A 21,763-nucleotide genomic window follows, 5' to 3' on the forward strand; every position below is an offset into this window, starting at 1 on the left:
TTTCTCTCTTTCAACAAGAACACACCAGCAAGTCCACCCTTCCTTACTCAACGAGGATAATTGCTTCCCTGTATGCCCAAGATCCACGTCCAGTTATATGGTAACCTCATAGTTTCCAGAAAGTTCTGGCAGGGCCTTTTCTCAACTCCCATGTCTGTTTTGCCCTCCTCTGAATTTACAGTTTCTTTTAGAAGCGTCATTTTCCTGGATCTCTTTGACACTTTTCATTCAGTCTTAGCAGTAATTTCCACTTGATTTTTGCTTTGCTTCAACACGAATTTTCACCACGAACCCAAACTTAATCTTCCTGTGATTTTTTTTCAGATGGCGGGTTCACAACTAGTAACTGACTCCTTAACTATGACTTTTAAAAATATTAACTATTTGGAACAAAGCCAATCTTTTTTTTTTTAATCCATTATGACTTGGGAAAGGTTCCAAATGTCTAGCCTTTCAAAATGTTGTCACCTGAACGTTTTTCAGTCAGGCTCTCTGTTATACCTGACCTTTCCCCCATTTGCGTTTCTTCAGTGAAACAGTCGCTCCAAAACTTCGTTTGTTCACATTCCATAAGCACAAACGTAGTCGTTCCTTGAGGGAGGTTATTAAGGAGGAATGGTTTTAACCAAAACATTCTCTTTTGTGTAGCCCATCACGCTCTTGATGGAATCTTCCGATGCCATGAACCTGGCCTGCTTAACGGCTGGATACTACCGGCTGCTTGTGGATTCCAGGAGGTCGATATTTAACATGGCCAACAAGAAAAACGCAGGGACCCAGGATACAGGTATTCTCTTCCTAAACTCACGAGGCACCGACCTCCCTTCCCCACACCACCAGACAACAATAATAAGGATATTTCTTGAAAAGTTAAAACTATACACATAAAAACATCTAGTGTCCAAATTTAACACAAAACCCTCCAATTACTTCTGATTTGGTCTAGATTTTTTTGATGAAGATGTTGATTTTTCCATCATATTTTACACATCACTTGGCAATGTTGGGTGCATGCTTCCAAAGCAGTGATTTAATTATTGTGAAGGGTGTAGGCCTCAGCCTATACGGCTAAGTTTTTACTGCCTCATTCTTCTAGAGGTGAGTCAGGGCCCAGAGAACTAAGGATGGAATGCCCAGTAGGGGCTGTGAGCCCCCAGCTTTAGGGCTGGTCCCTTGTTAAGGTGCCAGGATTCTGGGAGCCTTACAACAGGGAGACTTGAGAATCGCCCGGCCCTTGGACTTCGGGCTCTAGAAGGGACCCTGGAAGCCCTTTAGCTTTTTAGCTTTTTAGCAGAAGCATCAAAATGGCAAAGATCAAATAATTCATCTCAGCGACTTGACAGGGAGAAATAGCTCCAAAGTGAGGATAAGCAGGGCTGCAGCTGTTGAACTGATAGTTCCTTTGAGGGTGGATGGTTTTTATTTATTTTAGAACTTTTTTTTTTGGAAATTTATTTTATGGAAATATAGTTGATTTACCGTGTGTTAATTTCTGCTGCACAGCAGAGTGATTCAGTCATACACAGATATCCATTCTTTTCATAATCTTTTCCATGATGGTTTATCACAGGATATAGAATATAGTTCCCTGTTCTATACAGTAAGACCTTGTTGTTTATCCATTCTATATATAATAGTTTGCATGTTCTAGAACCTTTTTCTTCAGTGTTTGAACTTTTTCCTCCATCTGTAGTGGACCCTCAGGAAATATGGCTGATGGACAGACCCTACCATTCAAGCCAGAGCTACTGACCCATGAAAAAGTATAATCAGGGGCTCCATAATTAGGGTTTCTTTTAAAAGAAAGGGAAATTCTTAAGAACAAATTTTGTTGTCACTGTTACTGAGAGAAAAGGGGGAAAGGAAAAAGAAGGGGAGGAAGATCCCCTAGTTTTAAACTTAGCAGAAAACAGAAATTATTCCATGGATATATAGTAATACGTAGCTAGGCACACACACAGACAGACTGGCATGCAGTTTATTGTGACGGTTGGTTAAGTGGAAACAGTTGCCGTCAAAGGGTAAAGGAAAACCAGAGAGAAAGAGAGGTGAGCAAGGTGTGCTGGACGGCAGCTGGGACTTGCGGCTAGATTTCATCCCACCCCACCTCGAAGTGTCTGTTGCTTCTAAGAGACACAAATGATTAAAAATAAGTAGGTTCAAAAAGGAGGTGGTAAATATTTTTACGACCACATGTTTTCATTGAGCGAGGAGATTTAGAGCAACTGAACGCTGACGCTTGACATTGTGAAGAGCAGTTCCACAATTTAACACAATCCTTTCACACTGGAAAATCTTAAATCTTAAAACCGTAAAGTTTCTTGTGAAAATCAAACCTTTTCTCCATGGACTGTTAAGATTGTACGGGTGCAAGAAGAAAGCCAAACCTGCCATTCTACAAATGGTTACAGAACCGAGGGGCCTCAGTTCTGTCCGCTTTATATATAGTGGCTCACAATGTGATGTTGAATAAAGTTGCAAGAGGCAAAAACTTAGTTCCAAAAAGTATTATATTACTGTGGAGAGAGACTGGAACTTCAACCTCTCGGTAGTTTCTCTCGGTTCGACAGTGAGAAGGAGGGTGAGGGCACATGTTCCAAATAGCACACGCAAGCAGGAGTGCGTGTGTGCGTGTGTGTGTTTAATAAGGGAGGACAAGTGCGAGAGATGGCACACTCCAAAAAAGCAACTGGTTGACCCAAGCAGAGCTGCAGCTCGGGACTTAGCATCCTCTCATGGCTGAAAGGGCTCCCTTCTCCTCAGAAATTCCCCAGAGATCTCCTGAGACTCAAAAACTATACAGAGCAAAGTCTGTTGAGGCCAGCTCATCCCTAGAAGGAGACATCCTTCTGTGTTTCCAAAATCATTCCAGGAGCCAAATCAGTACACCCTCCTGGAAGGAAGCCAAGAGTGAGTATGTATTTTCTTCTTGTCTCAAATTGATCAAAGGCCTTCGTCAAGATCTCTAACCAGGAACAGTAAGCCCCTATTTCTTCTTCACTATCTTGAAAATTAACCCTTCAAGTACTTTCAAAACCCCTGCACCCACACAGCTAAGCATCTCTGAGCCTTAGGAAAGTCTATTAACTTTGCCTTTAGGCTGCTCACCTGTTCAGATTTCTTGTTGGTCTAAACCAGGGGTGGGCAAAGTGTGGCCCATGGATCAAATCTTGTTCTTGTGAGTAAAGTTTCATTGAAACTTGTACATCGTATTAGGTTCCTGGGACAGCCGTAACAAAGTATCACAAGCTTGGGGACAACATAACAGAAACTTGTTCTCTCACAGTTTGGGGGGGCTAGAGGTCCAAAATCGAGGCATTGGCAGGGCCATGCCCCCTCCAGAGGTTCCAGGGAGAGTCTTTCTTTGGCTCTTCCTGTTGCTGTAGTGGCCATCAGCATTCCTTGTAGCTGCATGACTCTAGTCTCTGCCTCTGTCTTCCCACGGTCTTCCCTCCTCCTCTGTGTGGCCCAAATCTCCCTGTGCTTTTCTCTTATAAGGGCACTTTCCATTGGAATTTAGGGCCCTACACAGATAATTCGGGGGGATCTCATCTCAAGATCCTTAATTATATCTGCAAAGACTCTTTCCAAATAAAGTCACATTCTTAGCTTTTGCGGGGGGGTCACCATTCAAGTCACCACATCCACTTGCTTATGTGTCATCTATGGCTCCTTTCGTGTTACAACAGCAGAGTTGAGTAGTTGCTCAACTGAGCTGTTGGCCCACAAAACCTAAAATAGTTACTATCTGGCCCTCCCTTTACAGAGAAAATTTGCCAAGCCCTGGTTTAAACCCAGAGCTGTCTCACAACTTTGCTGAACCACTGTCCCTCCTCCCAACAATCGACACTCCTCACACACACACACACACACACACACACTCACACACACACACACACACTCACTCACTCACTCACTCACTCACACAGAGCCAGTCATAATCCATGTCATGGTTAATAAAACAGTGCTGAACCCCGACAGGTGTATTTATTATAAGGTAGCACGTAAGTATGGCTGGTGTGTAACTCAGTGTCTTCAAAATTTCATCTTTACCTGCTCTTCATAAAAATATATGTATTGAATAAAATGACTCGGAACATTGTGCAGCATTGAGTCCATCGTATATTTGGGAGAGAGCCAAAACCTCTTCAGTAAAACTGATTTTTTTTCCCATATCTCTTGTATATCTGATTTCAGTATTATTCAAACTTGGGCCAGAGGGCAATTTGAGGAAACAAATGGGACAATTTGTGACCCTAACATTTCCTCAAAATGTCACCTCTGGAATTGACAAAGCAATATTGACACAATGACTCGCTGCCCTGTCTTGGTAAATATCAGAGCAAAATCTCCACAGCCGAGTTCTCTATTGGAAGACTCTTGAAGATCAAACAAAACAATGAGATTTAAATCAGAGTTTTGCAGTTTTGAAGAACAACAAACAAATCTTCAGGAGTTTTCACGATACAAGTAGAAATGGAAATTCATCAAAGTATTAACTATGCGTAGAAATAGCAGAGAGGGTGCATTACCTGCGAATGCTCCACCTTGTACGTCCTACCTGTGTGCGTGTGTGCTTACAGGCACGCGTACTGGCATTTATGTGTAAAAAATACGCACACCCACAAGGACAGGAGAAGGCTAAAGAGAGAAGTTTTGGTGCCGCCATTGCAATATGTAGTATTATAGTTTTTATTAATATACATTATATGTATATATTTATTATTACCTTATCGTTACAGTATTTCCTAAAATACGTGGTAGAAGTATGAGGATCCTTGACCTTCTCTTAACTCAATGAGGGAAAAGTCCAACATCTCCCTATACAAAGCGGGAAATGTTAGCTCTCACTTTACAAAGAAAAGGGCAATCCGTTTTCTGGAATGACAGCCTATTGGACTATCGCCTTTAAGGATTTTTAAAGGCATGTTGTATATTCACATTTATAGACATAAATGAGGCCTTTTAATGCTAGAATCAGAGATCAGATGGAAGTAAGCTGTAGTTCCCTACTCTCGGATGGTATTCTGTTTATCAAATAGCAATTCTATTTTCTGCAGTATCAATTCTCCTAACCAAGAAATCCTTGCACCTGAAGCCTAAATCGACCACCACCGTATTTGGAAAGCTGAATAACAACCGTATTCACAAAAGTGGTGCTACAAGCCATTAAGTTAAGAAACAGAGACAAGGCCCCCCAGAAACCAGACAGCACAGTAATGTGTCTTTGCATGACTCTTTCTCTTTAGGAACTGAAAATAAAGGAAAGCATAACCTCCTTGGCCCAGATTGGAACTGTGTACCCCAAGTGACCACATTCATTGACGAAGGGGAGCAAGAAGCACAGATAACATATATAGATGCAAAGCAGAAGGCAGTTGAGATTCCAGACGGCACCTTGTGTCCAAAAGACCACCACCGGCACTTGTACATGGACAACACCTATAACTCAGACGAACTCAGCCAGCAGCTGACCCAGCCGGGAGATGCTCCGTGCAAGGCAGACTACAGAAGTCTAGCTCAGCGGTCCCTGTTGACTCTCTCAGGACCAGAAGCTCTAAAGAAAGCACAGGAGCCTCCAAGAGGAGCTAAAGTGTCCTTTATTTTTGGAGATCTCGCCTTGGATGATGGTATCACTCCCCCGACTCTCGGCTATGAAAGACTGCTGGACCAGAGTCCAGAACTGCTGGAGAAGCAGAGGAATCTCTACATCAGCGGTGCCAATGACACGAAGAGCCTGGATCTCACTCCAGACGCAGAGGGCATCCAGTTCGTGGCCAATTCTGTGTATGCAAACATAGGCGACGTGAAGAACTTCGAGGCTGCCCAGGGCATAGAGGAGCCCCTCTTGCACGACATCTGTTACGCGGAGAACGCCGACGACGCGGAGGACGAGGATGACGTGAGCTGCGAGGAGGACCTCGTGGTGGGAGACATGAACCAGCCGGCCATCCTCAACCTGTCTGGGTCAAGCGATGACATCATTGACCTCACGTCCCTGCCCCCGCCCGAGGGGGACGACAACGAGGACGACTTCCTGCTGCGTTCCTTGAACATGGCTATTGCCGCGCCTCCACCTGGCTTCAGAGATAGTTCCGACGAGGAGGACTGTCACGGCCAGGCCGCTCCCTTCCTGGGGGACAAGGAGGCAGGCGGCACCCTGCAGAACGACGAGATCCCCGTGTCCCTTATCGACACTGTGCCCACCAGCGCCGAGGGCAAGTGTGAGAAGGGCCTGGATAGCGCCGTCGTTTCCACGCTGGACACTCTAGAAGCTCTGTCCGTGTCAGAAGATCAGCAGACCAGTGACAATTCAGGTTCTTTCACGATTGTTACATTTATTCACTGATAGCCATATCATTTCATCCTTGCAAGCCATCCGCCCTTGGAGTCCTGTCATGTGTCCTTCATGTCACGCATGTCCCGTTTCCTAAACGTGCTGAAACTACCATCGTGGGGTTTTTGTGTGTGTGGTGTCCTTGGTTGTTCTTTTTTTAAAACACGTGGCACGTTTTTTTCCCCCCATTTCCGGAACAACTGTGCAATAAACTCAGAGTCCTTACTGAAAAGGGAAAAAGTTGGCTTTTTTTTTTTTAATAATAATGAGCCCCATTTTCTTACATGTCTCCTAGTGCCTGTGATGCATCCATTAACCGGCTCTTGTTTTTTACGGCCTGCAGGTGTAGCCATCTTGCGGGCTTATAGTCCCGAGTCCTCGTCAGACTCGGGCAATGAAACTAACTCTTCGGAAATGACGGAGAGTTCTGAACTGGCCACGGCCCAGAAGCAGTCAGAAAACCTCTCCCGCATGTTCTTGGCCACTCACGAAGGCTACCACCCCCTTGCGGAAGAGCAGACAGAGTTCCCCACCTCCAAAAGCCCACCTGGGGCCTTGCCTCCGAAGGCCTCCCACGCCCTCACTCCCCGTCCAGTGAGCGACCTCCCGCCCAAAGTTGTGCCTTCCAAGCAGATCCTTCACTCGGGCCACGTGGAGATGGAGCCCGAAACCATGGAGACTAAGTCAGTCACTGACTATTTTGGCAAACTGCACATTGGGCCGATGGCATATTCCTGCACCAGCAAAAGGAAAAGCCAGCCGGCCGACGGGGAGGGGAAAGCATCCCTTAATGGGAGCATGCCGGGGAAAAAACAGCAGGGGACCAAAACGGCAGACGTGGAGGAGGACGCCAAAGGTCAATTTGCTAGTGTGTCTTCAAGGGACAGTCAACACCTGAGCACTTTTAACCTGGAGAGAACTGCCTTTCGCAAGGACAGCCAGAGATGGTATGTGGCCACTGAGGGGCCTATGGCTGAAAAAAGTGGGTTGGAAGCAGCAACAGGGATAACCTTTCCCAGAGCTTTGGCTGTGGGAACCACAGAGACCGAAGGGAAGGATGATGGGGCTCCTGATGGAGAAGCCGTTGAGGTTTCAGGACTTGGCCAGCGGGACCACTTCTTAACAGAGGTGACCTGTGTGTCTTCAGCCAAAGACTTAGGTAACCCGGACGATGCTGACCCGTCCACCTGTGACCATCCTTCCAAGCTCCCCGAGGCGGAGGAGAGCGTGGGCCGCCTTTGTGACTACCACTTGGCCAAGCGGATGTCGTCGTTGCAGAGCGAGGGCCATTTTTCTCTGCAGAGCTCTCAAGGCTCCTCGGTGGACGCAGGCTGTGGCACGGGTAGCAGTAGCAGCACTTGTGCCACTCCGGTGGAGTCCCCGCTCTGCCCCTCCATGGGGAAGCACCTGATTCCTGAGGCTGCCGGGAAAGGCGTGAGTTACCTTCCTTCCGAGGAGAGAGCCACCGGGCTTCCCAGCCACGGAGCCGCCTTTAAGGAATTACACCCACAGACAGAAGGGATGTGTCCACGGATGACAGTGCCTGCCCTGCACACGGCCATTAACGCCGAACCCCTGTTTGGCACTTTGAGAGACGGATGTCATCGACTCCCCAAGATTAAGGAAACCACAGGTACAGCAATGACGGATTTAGCGCTCTGCGTTACCCGCCAGGAGCACGTAAACCAAATTTACAACAAACCTAAAAATAGAAAGTCTGGAGGAAAAGGAAAAGGGTTTTTTAAAAAGGCTGCAGAACTGTGGCCAGGTTAAGTGTCAAATCATTGTTCCCCCAGTGTTGAATAAATACTGGCACTTCTAGGTCTGGACAGTAGTGGAAATGGCATTTCTGGCCTTTAGCTTCCTGCTCTGTCTTGCTTTTAGAATTTGATGGAGCAAACATTCTTTCCCTAAATTCTAAATGTAGACTTTTAGCAGCACCCAGTGCAACTTTTAGTTATAAGATCGTATTGCCTAGAATCGCAAAAGTTTGATTTCCTTCTCAAGACGTCGAATTTCTCATTTTGCCATTTCCTTTTTGAGAGGCAAGGAAGGAAAATAGGGCAGGGGATCTGGGAGGCGGGAGAGATTGGGGAAGATCCTTTGCCTCTCAGCAGTACTTCCAGAGCCCTCCCTACTCTGTAAGACTCTCCTAGACGAGGACTCTGAAGTATCTGGCCTACCGCAGTGTCTAAAAGGTTTGGGGGGGATGCACGATCAGCTGCTTTATTTTCCCCCAAATAATAAAATATAGACGCCAGGTAGAAACACGAACACAGCCACCTTCTGTGCCCGCCTTCACCATTCTGCCACCCAGTGGGCACCTATCCGTCTCCGAGATCCACTTGGCCGGCCATCCTGTGGCAAAAGCAGACACTATTTCATACTTTGCAATTTCAAATTATATCCTCAGCAGTGTCTTTTCCATGTAGGTCAATAGATGTTAGTGAGACCTTATATTGGTTAATTTCCATTCCCGCCATTTTAAGATTATCTCCTTGCTCAAAACTCACCACTGGCTTCACCTGCCTTGGGAAACCCATCTATGAATGTTACCAAACTCATCTCCCAACTAGCATCTGTACCTCTAAACTCATTAAAGGCCACTTTGCAGTTTACAAAGAGCTTTCACCTAACCTATTCCTCTTGCTTCTCACAAAAATTCTGTGAGGTGGAGGCCATTGTCCCCACATGACAACTTTTCTGGGACTTTCCCAGTGTCTCAACTTCAAACCCTGTACCAGGCGAACCTCACGGGGTCCTCTTTAAAAGGCGAAGATACCTAATTTGCATTAATTAAATTAGGCCACTTCTTTTTAGGAAGGTAACCGATGCCAGGATTAACCTGACTCCTTGAAATGGAGCTTAAATGTCGTAAACACGGTTGAATAATCTGTATGTAAGACGTGTGTTTGCTCATTACGTGTCTAAGCTTTAATAGATAAATATCGGGAACAAGGCAATTGACAAAATTCCACTGTCTCCCTCAAAACATTTGGGGTTTCTAGACAATGCCAAATGAATCAATCGTTTCAGGAATAAGAGACTCTAGTATTTCTTAAAATATATTAAAATTGAAATCTATTAAAGATTTCAGGAGGCCGTCTTTGGAAAGCAGGTCGACCCTGGCAGATGGTAGTTCTTCTCGAGTACATCCTTGGGAGATGACAGACATCGCATAGAGATTTAGTAAAAATGACCACCCATGAGGTGCTTAATGATTCTCTCTGTTTTCCTACTACCCCTAGTGTAGCTTTGACAGAGCCTGGGAAGGAGAGACGAGGAGGCATGCCTTCAGCTTGGCCTCAACATCCTAAAGCTGATCCCACCCTGCTACCATCAAACGTTCACTCGGAATCAAAGGTGCCAATTCCAAATCGAGACCCTGCTGATTTCTCCCAAGCAAACCAGGCCTACGGAGAGGCTGTGAGCTGGCGGCCACTGGATCTGCGAGGGGGGAGCCTCAGGACACCCCCCAGCCAGAGGGCTCTGAGACGTAGCAGCAGTATCCTCTCGGGATCTGTAAGTTTGGAGACCTTCCGGGAGAGGAGCAAAGGTGCAGTCAGCTTAAAGTGTCCAGGTATCACAGAAGCACAGGAGGCCAGTTCAGAAAGGCACGCAGAGCTCCCCCTAGGGAAGAAGCTCACCAAAAGTTTTTCCCAAAGCTCGATGCACTTTAGCTCTGAGGGGAAAGTTCACAAAAGGTCCCCAGCGGCTCACAAAAACTCAAAGCTGTACAGGACATTGCCCTTGCGGAAGCTGGAAGGCAGCAATTGGAGATGCCGGGGACCTTTCAGCTACTGCTTCCTGAACGGAGGGCAGGATGAAGATGGTGATGAGGACGAAGAGCAGAGAGAGGTCGATCACCACGTCTCTTGCCTCTTTCGACCACAGATGACTCAAGCCACGCCAGACCCAAGCAGCCCACCCCTGGCTGTCGGAATTCAGGAGCAAGGAGGGGAGCTGTCCAGAGGTTCAGTTCTGAAGGTCTGGGCCGAAGACTTGAGTGGCCCAGATGATGTGGACTTCAGCAACCTGACTTTTGATGCCCGGATTGCAAGGATAAATGCCCTTAAGGAGAGCACATATGCAATGCCCGATGGGTTCCTCGCAGCCCAAAATGATGCCAATGAGCTGCTCTGCCTTGTCAGGGAAACCAAGGGGAAGAAAGGGGAGTCACGCCTTGAAGCGTATGACCTAACACTTTCTCAGTACAAGCAGCTGTTATCCATTGAGTCCAGACAGTTGGGGAGTGCCTGCAGGAAAATGGCAATGGCCGAGAAAAGTCCAGAGGAGATGCTCCTAGCTATGACTTCCAGCTTTCAAGTGCTCTGTTGCCTAACAGAAGCCTGCATGCGATTAGTTAAAGTTGTGAACTCAGAAACACAGCGGCAGGAAATTGTAGCGAAGATCGATGAAGTGGTCATAAACTACATCTGTCTCCTGAAAGCTGCCGAGGCAGCCACTGGAAAGACCACTGGGGATCCCAATGTTGGACTCTCAATGCGACATTCAACCACCATGGCCGCTCTCGTAAGCACACTAACACGTTCTCTCAAGATGCTTTTAAATAAATAAAGTATGAAAGTCACGTCATAATCTACCTTTGCAAAGCCATACATGAACTTTTATTTACTTTATGTGTATGATGAACAGATGTCTCCTTTCTTCTCTCTGTATATTTTGTTATTTTATATGAAATAGGAGATAAAAGTCACATTGATGAAAAGTTGAAATGTACTAATCCAGATGTATTCTGTTTCTATTATACATATATACACATGTAGAAGAAATATACAAGGAAGTGGTGATATTTGGCTATTTTTCATATAGTCGAAACTCCAGGTATGTGATGTGAAACGTTAAATTCTGCTGTGTTGGAGCAAAACAATGAATCCTATCCCCTTTCCTTCCAAGTGGATACTTGGAGACCATATCATTCATATTTAGAAGTAAAAAAGAAAAGAAAAATCACAATGTATATAAAACAGTACTTATGTTTTAAAACTATGATTTTTAAGCATTGGAAATAGCAAAAAGACATTTAAAATTCAAAAAGCTATTATGAATTATTAGAGAATATATATAATAAATTAATTTTTTGCTCATAGTGTTTGGTTATCTGATGCTTTTTTCCAGGAATCCTACATATTTCATTTTGGCTTACGCCATTTGGGCTAGAAATGGGGTGGGAGTGGATTCTATTGTGTCAACACAAATGCTCTTCGTGATGTTTCTAGAATTAAAATACTTCCCAAATAGAAGAACAGGGGGAATGATGGACAGGTTCCCGGGTAATACCTACTTAGGGACTATCTAATTGCACACAAGGAAAGGAGTTAATAATACCAAAATTAAATTGTTTGATGAAAAGAGAGATCTGCTTTGACTCAGTGTCAAAATATACAAACCAAAGACACCATCTCTCTAGAATTCCCTTCAGGGTGACAGAACATTTAGTAAAGTATTTGCAAAATTATAAAAAGGAACATTTAATGATCCTCACAAGTAAATGCAGGTCCAGTAACGTAAAGCAAAGAGCTTCGTGCATCACCTCTACGGGAGCCAATGCTTCCAACCAAATTTGCAATGACAACCTAACACTGGGACAAAATTTCAAATCTGGAATGTTCCAGAAAATCGGGGAAAGATAGTTACTCTAATATGGAAGCCATACTTAAATAAATAATAAAAGTATTTTTGAAATGTTCTAATCTGGATTGGCTGATAGAAATGTGAAAGCTGAGGGGGAAAGAAAAAGAGTGGTAAACTTGACCGCTTCAAGTGAACCTGACGGAATGCAAAGAAGTTTTTAGAACCATCGTCTCTCTAAAAATGTATCTTTGGGTCAAAGCAAAAGGATGCAAAGTCTGCAATTGTAAAATAAAGTTGATATGTACATATGTACTTCGTGGCTCTTTTAGTGCTCAAGCTACACGCACTCCTATTTACGTAGGTGGCTTCTTAGAATATGACAGGAGTGTGCCCAGTGCAAATATTTCCATTTCTGTAGGCATAACACAGTCCCCAGTTGCTGTCTCTCTCGTCAGTTGTTCCGTAGAGACTCAATAACAAAAGCCACACATATTTATAGGTGGTAGCAAACAAAAGGAGTTTAGACGTGTTATTATAATGTTTAAATAATAAAACATTATTTGATTACAGTTATAAATATTGGTGTTTGATAGTGAGAAATATTAATGATGTTTACTGTGGAAATTTTTGGTAAATGTTCTGTATACGCAAATACATATTAATATAGGATTGTGTTCTATGTCAGACGTTGTGCTAAACATATCATATATCTTATCTCATTTAATCATCACGACGATCTTATGGTTTGGACACTATCATTAATTCCCTATGGAGGCAATATAGTTTCGTAGTTAAGGACATGTGGTTTGGGGTCAGGAACTTCTTCATTTAAATTTGGACTGTGCCATTTTCTAGCCCTTTCATCTTGGGAAAGCTAGTCAATTTTCCTCAGTCTCAAGTTCCTTCTAGTAATATGGAAGTCAATAATAAGATCTATTTCCATAGGATTGTCACGAGTTTTAAGTAAAATTATGTATATAAAGTTCTTACTGCAATACCTGGCAAAGAGTAAGTACTCAGTGTTAGATATTATTATCATCATAAGCATTGCGTTAAATATATTGCCCAAGGTAATATGTAGGGGCTGTTTGTTTTATACGCATATCGTATCCTGACTCTGTGCAGAATACATGAGTGTATTGCATATGTATAAAAGAAATATACAAGGAAGTGATGATCCTTGTTCGATCACATGTCCAGTTAGAACACCATCCCAGTCCATTTCAGTTCTTCGGGAGGCCTCAGTGAAATAGCTCTGGGTCTTTCTAACCAATCTCCCATTACCTTTGGGTGCTCCAGTAAATTTCTGTTTCTTATAAACAAACTCTTTACTACTTAGAGAACCTCAAGAGCCCCCCAGTCGCTAAATGTGCTGCTCCTAAGTGGGGTCCAGGCCCACTAGAGTGTAGGAAGAATGTATTAGAATGCTACTTGTGTTTATTTTTATCTAGCCTTTTTTATGTTTGTGTATGTTTTATAATGGCATAAGAGTACAGTGGTATATGTACATCATTTTAAATAAATCAATTAATTAATAAGCATATGCCTGATGCATGTGTGCAATAATATTGTCGCAGGTAGGGTTGCACTCACTAAAGTTCGGAGACCACTGAAGCAGAGAGTGAAACTTCCTTGTCCCTGAGGTCTTTTACATTTAGTCCCCAGCCTATTTTTCCAGGTGTACCGCCTATCATTTTTATTCATCCTTTATTATAAAACTTTCAAACATGTATAAAGATAGGCACGATCATATAATGAATCAATGTGTACTCATCACACACCCATTCATGCCCAATCTTTTCTCTGTTTCTAGGCACCTCCTTCCAAACTGTATGTAGAAGCAAATCCCAGACATCATAGCACTTAATCCATGAATATTTCGGTAAGCACTTCCTATAGATAAGAATTTTTAAACATAATCATAATGCCATTTTCACACTTTTTAAAATTAATAATTCCCTAATATTACCAAATAAATATGTTACAGAAATAAATGATGAAGAAAGTGAAAATTCCTATAAACCCAACCCCCAAAGACAGTCGTTGTCAACAATTTGGGCCATCTGCTTTCAACTTTTTTCTATATCTGTGCTATTGTTATCATTATTGTACGTGTTTCGGAGTTTCACTTTTGACTCAGAGAGTTAGTCTGAACACATTTGCCCTTCTCCTGAGTCTCAGTTCCACCATAGTTTGTGTAAGTGGATTGGCTGGAGGGATCTGATTGACACGGAAAGACAGAAGGGTCAGATGAACCACCGCCACAGTATTAGGCTTCTAGTAAAATCCAGCAACTAATGCAGTTGCCTTAGACATTAAAATTAACACAGACCCCTCAGCCCAGCTGGTATTAGTCTGATCACAAAAGAAATTATGTTTCAGAAAAAAAAAAACTGACAATATTGAAATGACCAGCTACAGCAACATTACAGTAGATTGATTCCTTTTGCTATGAATTTCATCTTTCATTATAATTCGTCTTAGGAAAGACAATTTTCATTTCTGTTCCTCTTTTATATATTTCTAAATGTCAGTTGTTCTCTGAATGTTATTTCTGAGCTACTCAAGATGTCACACTAATTTATTCCTCCTGGATTACTCTCCATTTGGCAATGGAAAAGTTTGTTCTCTTGGACTGATTATCACCGTTCATAATTGTGTTAACTGTTTTTGAAATTGAGAAAAAAGCAAATTAGCTGTGTTCACGTGATTCCTTACCTCTTGCAAATATTTAGGAATCTTCACAGGGATCAAAATACATGGATATTATTACGTTCTTTCTCCTCTAACCTGATTTTATCTCTGCCGTGAAGGTGGTTGATTTGGGGTGTGTGTGCGTGTGCGTGTGTGTGTTTGGGTGTATAGAGGTGCCGGACAGGTGTTTGAGTAGATAGGTGTGTGTATCTGTCTGTGAGAATAGTTTTCAGTTTGGTTTTATGGATTTCAGTGCAAGTTTCCCCTCTGGCAGTCCAAAAACTATGATAAAACTTTCAAGTCAGATTACAGAAATAGCTTCTCAGCTTTGAAAGATCAAAGAGTTGGAGTCTTACCTTTTGAACTGAATTTTTATTCATAACAACTTGAACATCACTCAGTTGGACACTTTTTATTCTACCTATTCCTTAGCCTACCCCTCTCACTTTTTCATTTCAAAAATTGGAAAGTAACCTTTAGAACTGTATTAAAATTTTTTCATTTTTATTTTATTTTTTTCACATCTTTATTGGAGTATAATTGCTTTACAATGGTGTGTTAGTTTCTGCTATATAACAAAGTGAATCAGCTATACATATACATATATCCCCATATCTCCTCCACTTTGCATCTCCCTCCCACCCCTCTAGGTGGTCACAAAGCACCGAGCTGATCTCCCTGTGCTATGTGGCTGCTTCCCACTAGCTGTCTACTTTACATTTGGTAGTATATATAAGTCCATGCCACTCTCTCACTTCATCCCAGCTTACCCTTCCCCCTCCCCGTGTCCTCAAGTCCATTCTCTACATCTGCGTCTTTATTCCTGTCCTGACCCTAGGTTCTTCAGAAACTTTTTTATTTTCTTAGATTCCATATATATGTGTTAGCATACAGTATTTGTTTTTCTCTTTCTGACTTACTTCACTCTGTATGACAGACTCTAGGTCCATCCACCTCACTACAAGTAACTCAATTTCACTTCTTTTTATGGCTGAGTAATATTCCATTGTATATATGTGCCACATCTTCTTTATCCATTCATCTTAATTTAAAAAATAAATAAATTTCGAAGCCTGTACATAAGAAATCCATGGAAGAACAATCCATGTCTTTATCAACTGTTTCTGCTGCAGAAAATAATGGAATTAATTAAATCCTGCTTAGCTGAGGGAAATAGATAACCAATTATCACAAGTAGCTTATTTCACCATTCAACTTGAAATTAACCTGCTGCCTTTGGGTGAACTTTCCGTAATCTTTCCACCATATTTATAATTGCATCTCAATTTTATGTTACACATTAATTTTGAAGCATTAAAATAAAAAAATATATATATTAAATAAATATATATATATATTTTGGGGGGGGGCCGTGCCACAAGGCTTGAGGGATCTTAGTTCCCCAACCAGGGACTGAACCCGGGCCCTCGGCAGTGAAAGCGCAGAGTCCTAACCACTGGACCACCAGGGAATTCCCCTCATGTTCCCCTCTATAGTCTAAACCAAAATTCTGGTCCAGAATGCCGTTTGCACTACCATCATGTGCAACGTTAGGCAGAATTAGCTTCGCAGTAGATATAGGTAGGATTCAGGAAGCTGAGCCTTCTTGGTAACCTCCAACCAAGTAATAGTTCTTCTGTTTTCCTTTTGAATTAGTACCCTTTGCACATCTTGCCCTTTGACTAAATGACTTATGACTTCTTTCTGTCACCCCCTCCCAGGATGAGTCCATTCATTCGTTCAAATAGCTCTTAACAACGTCCTAATCTGGGCAAACGCTGTGCTAGGTGCTAGAGGCAGGGTACAGTGATGAATATGATTGACATGGTCCCTGCCAAAAAGGGAGTGCCCATTCTAGAATGGATAATCCTTTGTTATTCCTTAAGAAAGGAGGGGTTCGAAGTAAGTATAGGCGGTCTTCACTTTGCATGGTGGTGCAGGACTGTAAAGATGACCATGCAAGCCCAAAATGTGTAAAGTGAACTTAATAATCAGAAAAAATTACAATTGTTCTGTGACTTACAAAGATTTTTGTCAAAATATCATTCTCTTACTATCATTTATAAATGTATAGGGATATGAAAAATATAGTAAAATGCCTATTTATTTAGTACCTGTACACAGTAATTTAAAACATTGGAAACTTTGAGAATTAAAATGGGTCATTTTGTAAAACCTCATAAAGAGTAGTTTGAACAGTGCTTGCCTTTTCTGCATGTAACTTACAGTATGCAATGAGCATCTATTCTATGCTTTGGCAAATTTTCATACTCCTTTCTAAATGTGGATCGGCTTCCAATGTTTTATCATTGGGGCTTTCAGTGTTGTGCAGTATCTCTAAGAGTTCCTTAATGTGAGTGTTTTTTTCCTGGTGTCACTTCCTCGGGGACAGCTTCATCCTTTTCATCACAAACACTCCCCTTATTTATGCCACTAAGTTCGCCTTCACTGCATCCCTCTGGCCTGTATATCTACAATCTCAAATGAGGGCAGTGATAACATTCGCACAGTCACCTACTTCTTCTATTACTCCGTTTACATTTGATTTTAATTTCACTTCCAGAGTAACCACTTTTTATTTCTTTGTTACGCTCTCATCCTTATTGGCCAGTTCCCTCTTTCAATCATCCATTTTTTATAAAACGTTATATGGCTTTGTCGCTCGGGATAAAGAGAGGAGGCACGACGATGTGCTTTGCTGTCTGTGCATGAACTGAATAGCAGGTGCTCAGTGACCAATCATTGGCAGACTTTGAAAGAAGTGATATGATTGGTCACTGATCATCATGCACACCTTTTACTTATAAAGTGATTTTTGGATTAAAGAGCTAGTAGCCACTTTGCTCTAAAGCAGAAACTAACACACCATTGTAAAGCAATTATACTGCAATAAAGAGGTTACCAAAAAAAAGAAAAAAAAGCTAGTAGCAAAATTTGTACTTTATGCAGTTATTCACAGTTAACATACCATGGCAATCGAAGTTTAAACCATGTCATTGGGGGAGTGGTGTTTAGCTAAACAGTGTTAATGGAGATTCACGTATATCAGACCCATGCAGAGTGAGGACTGCCTGAACTCAGGTGTTTAAAGGGTTTGAAGCCCGTGGTGAAAAGGGCTAAACGGGGGCTTCCCTGGTGGCGCAGTGGTTGAGCGTCCGCCTGCCAATGCAGGGGACACGGGTTCGTGCCCCGGTCCGGGAAGATCCCACATGCCGCGGAGCGGCTGGGCCTGTGAGCCATGGCCACTGAGCCTGCGCGTCCGGAGCCTGTGCTCCACAACGGGAGAGGCCACAACACTGAGAGGCCCGCATACCGCAAAAAAAAAAAAAAAAAAAAAATGGCTAAACGGGTAGCATTCAGTGCTGCCCAGTAGAACTTTCTGCAATAATGGAAATTTTCTAAATCGTTGGTGTACAATATGGTAGCAAATAACCATATGTGGCTATTGAGTACTTTTAATGTGGCAAGTGAACTTTTAACTTTATACAGTTTAATGAATTTAAATTTAAACCCCCATCTGTGGCTAGTGGCTGCCCTGATGGGCAATGAAGCTCTAGTAGGCAAGCAGACAAAAGGGTGAAAAATAAACAGAATAAAGACAGATTGCAGCAAATTCTAAGAGGGAAACTGGTAGGCTGCTGAGGAAGATTTGTCTAGATTTGGGGGGAAGGAGTTAACTCTGGTCAGTTAGTACACATGACACCCATTTCACACAGGCCCTGCTAGAGACATGTAAATGGTGTATGTCATGGAAACAGTAGCAGATGAAGACTATTCCTCGTTAGACCACGAGTTCTGACCCAAATCCCTTCCTCAACCCCAGGTAAGCCCTAAGTAAAAAGACACCTGAGTGCCCTTGAACAATGCCAACACCCACAGAGACTCAAACAACACCTGTTCTTAGCCTTTGGATGCCTTAGATGATGTGTGATTTGCATGGATGACCATTTCTTCCCCAAGATCTGAAAGTCTGCTGCAAATTTTGACTACACATTAGTTGGTGATGATTAACATAGGCACTGGCGTACGGGAAGCGTTGCGTCAGATACTGACCTAACAATCAGCATGTGCATTCTGTTCCCTAAAATATGTCCCTCCTGAAAACACACTCTGATGCCACTGCAGCCCTCAGTCCAGAGCTGGAACTTCCCTCTGCTTTTCCCCATCTTTCCACCAGTTCTTGGGCCCAACTTCCTTCTTGGTTGGGTTCGAAGCCTCATCCGGAGGCCACTCAGATATGGCCCAATCCATTCTAAGGTCTAAACTATATACAGAGTAGAAAGGAATAAAGGAAGATGTGAGCTCAGAGTATGATGGAAGCCAATTTAAATTTAATCTCCATTATTTCCTGCCTTTATCTCCCCTGACACTCCCACTCCACCCTTCTGTATTAGTTTCCTATTGCTGTGTAACAAATTAACACAAACTTAGCAGCTTACAATAACACATACTTATTATCTCATAGTTTCTGGAGCTCAGGGGCACAGCTTAACTGGTCCTCTGCCCAGGCTCTCAAAAGGTTGCAAACAAGGTTGTGGCTGGGCTGCATCCTCATCTGAAGGCTTGGCTAGTGGTGACTGTTTCCAAGCTCATTCAGATTGTTAGAATAATTCATTTTCTTGTTTTGCTGGCTGGAGACCAGAGGCTGCCCTGACGTCAGAGGGCCTGCCCACAGTTCCATGGCACAGGGTCAGCTCCAGTATGGCTGCTTATTTTATCAAGCCAGCAAAGTGAATCTCTGACCTCAGGGTTAAGTCAGGTCCCCCCAGGAGAAACTCCTATTTGATCCACTCAGAATTAATTGATTGGGGACCTTAAGTACATCTCCAAAATTACTTCACCGTTACCATATTCTATTGGTTAGAAGCAGGTCCCAGGTCTTGCCCACACTCAAGAGGAGAGGGCCTTATGGGGCATGAACAGCAAGGGGCAGGAATCATGGGGACCACCTTGGGGTCTGTCAGCCATGCCGTCCAAGGCTTTTCCTTCAGCTACAAACTCAACAGATCACGTATTCCTCTGAACAGAAGAAATATTGTAGTCACTTGAAATACAAACTTGAAAGGCTTTCAGGACCCGGAGCTCTGACATAAGTCATCAAGGCCACGTGGACAGCCTTTGGCCTTCTCTGTCCTGACCCTGGCCCATTCTCTAGGTATGTTTCCATGTTAATATGCCAGATTTCTCTGGGGCTGGAAACTCCGATAATTATGATGTACTGACCTGTGCATCAGTGGTAAGTCCATAGGTAAACTTTCTTTGGCAATATGACTTTTTTCGTTGCACTCATTTTACAGTCAAATATGACTTTGAGGTCAGGTTACATCGAACAATTAAACTGGCAGACGAACTGTAAAAGATGCTGAACTTTAACCAACATAACCATGGCTTTCTCAAGTATTTATGGGAAGGGGGATGAATGGCTCCAGGTCACTTGCTCCTAAGTTACTCATCTAGAAGTGGAGCTTGCACACTGAAGTTCAGCTGCCCTCCATGACCACTTGGAACTCCTGGCCAGAGTACCCTGAAAGGATGCTGTTTTCTCCATGTGGCCTTCAGCAGAGATGAATATGGAGCGGGGCTCATTTCTTTCTAGATTCTGTGACCCTTTATTCTCTCCCTTTATTTTCCAAAGCTATGTAAAGCTATATTGTTGAATCAGACTATACTGAAGTACTCCGTCATACTCTCTGGATTTCTGAGAAAGCTGTGACAAGGCACACACACACACACACACCTGTGCACGTGCCTGTGATGTAAATAAATGTAGTGTCACATAACCCAGAAATACATGCATGGACCAGATTTGTCTTTTCTGCTTCCAGTCTGCCTCTGTCCCTCACTACTGAAAATTTGATTCCAATCTGTTACCGGTACGATTACAATGACATTAATAATAACAACAGCTAATATTTAATCAGGCAAATGTGCCAGGTACTATGCCAAATGACTTGCATGCATAATTATTGCATCTATTTCCAAGAACAACCTCTGAGAAATTACTATTATAATCCCTTTTTTCTTTTTCTTTTTTTTTTGCTACATTCCCCATGTGGTACAATATATCTTGTAGCTTATTTTATACCTAATGGTTTGTACCTCTCGAGGTGTCATACGTTTTTTAAGAAAGAAAACTGAGGCTAGAGACTCCAAATATAGCTTGCCCCAAATCATGGATGTTAGTCAGAATCAAGGTTTGAACTCAGGAATTGCAATTTTGTTCATCAGTTTTTGGCCAAGTAGATAGCTTGATTGTTTTTAATCAAATAAATACAGCATTATTTTTTAAAAGCTTGAATTCCACCAAAGAACTTAGGGAGAAAAAGCAAGCATTTCCTATCACAAACTCTGCCCCCTTGGTCCCAGTTCCAAGAGACAACCCATTTCACCAGTTTCTATTTTTAGTTCTTCTAGTGGTTTTCTCCTTAATTCTAAATAATATAATTTGTTGACTTACCAACTGTTGTTTTTTTTTTTGCCATGCCACGTGGGTGACTTACCGACTTTGGACAATTTCTACCAATCACCTCTTGAAAGATAAGGAATTCACTTATTTATGTTACCCCTCACCTTTCCTTCTTTGCCCCTAACCAATGTCTAACAGGGATATTATTATTGTGTCTATTCTTCATTATCTAGTTAACTTTAAATATTATAGTTACATCTCTGCTTCTTGTTCAGTCATCTTTAGACAGTCTCTGTTGATTCCTTATCGACGTGGAATGGAGCTAATTATTCCCACAGCCGATCTTTCTTTCCACCTCCCCACTTCTGCACTCCTTCCTCCTATCTTAGGCCATCAGTACCATCACACTGACATCATTCACACTGTTATGAAAAGCAATGTTTGCTGCAGTGTTTAGGGATCAATATTTTGTCAACCACTGCAGCCTGGAAAAACAGCATAGTCAACTGCTTTTGCAGAAACCATGATGTTATCCAGAGCTCTTCTAGAAGGTGAAACAGAGAACCCTATACGTGGGAGGAAGGAAGAACTGTGAATTCATTAACCTTAAATCGGTGGTTCTCAAAGTGCGGCCCTGAAGCAGCAGCAGCAGGTGGCATCACCCACTGGAAACTTAGAGCTGCAGATTCCTGTGCTGCACACAGACCTGCTGGCGCCCGCTCTGCGGGCAG

General features: G+C 42.8%; 1 protein-coding gene across 2 annotated transcripts in view; it reads left to right on the forward strand.

Moving 5' to 3' along the window:
- FRMPD4 (FERM and PDZ domain containing 4) overlaps positions 1 to 11,446 on the forward strand; it is a 539,348-nt gene extending 527,902 nt beyond the window's left edge. The window contains exons 14-17 of one of the 2 annotated variants that reach the window (XM_027096577.1): positions 649 to 787; positions 5,250 to 6,317; positions 6,681 to 7,970; positions 9,586 to 11,446. In XM_027096577.1, the coding sequence (XP_026952378.1) occupies positions 649 to 787; positions 5,250 to 6,317; positions 6,681 to 7,970; positions 9,586 to 9,590 (2,502 nt within the window). In that variant the 3' untranslated portion in view covers positions 9,591 to 11,446. The remainder of the gene's footprint in view (positions 1 to 648; positions 788 to 5,249; positions 6,318 to 6,680; positions 7,971 to 9,585) is intronic. The other variant, XM_027096576.1, reaches the window with a different exon arrangement.
- The last annotated feature ends 10,317 nt before the right edge of the window (positions 11,447 to 21,763 follow it).

This window comes from Aethalodelphis obliquidens, unplaced genomic scaffold, assembly GCF_003676395.1.
Source record: "Aethalodelphis obliquidens isolate GAN/ISIS:26980383/991018 unplaced genomic scaffold, ASM367639v1 scaffold104, whole genome shotgun sequence".
NCBI lineage: Eukaryota > Metazoa > Chordata > Mammalia > Artiodactyla > Delphinidae > Aethalodelphis > Aethalodelphis obliquidens.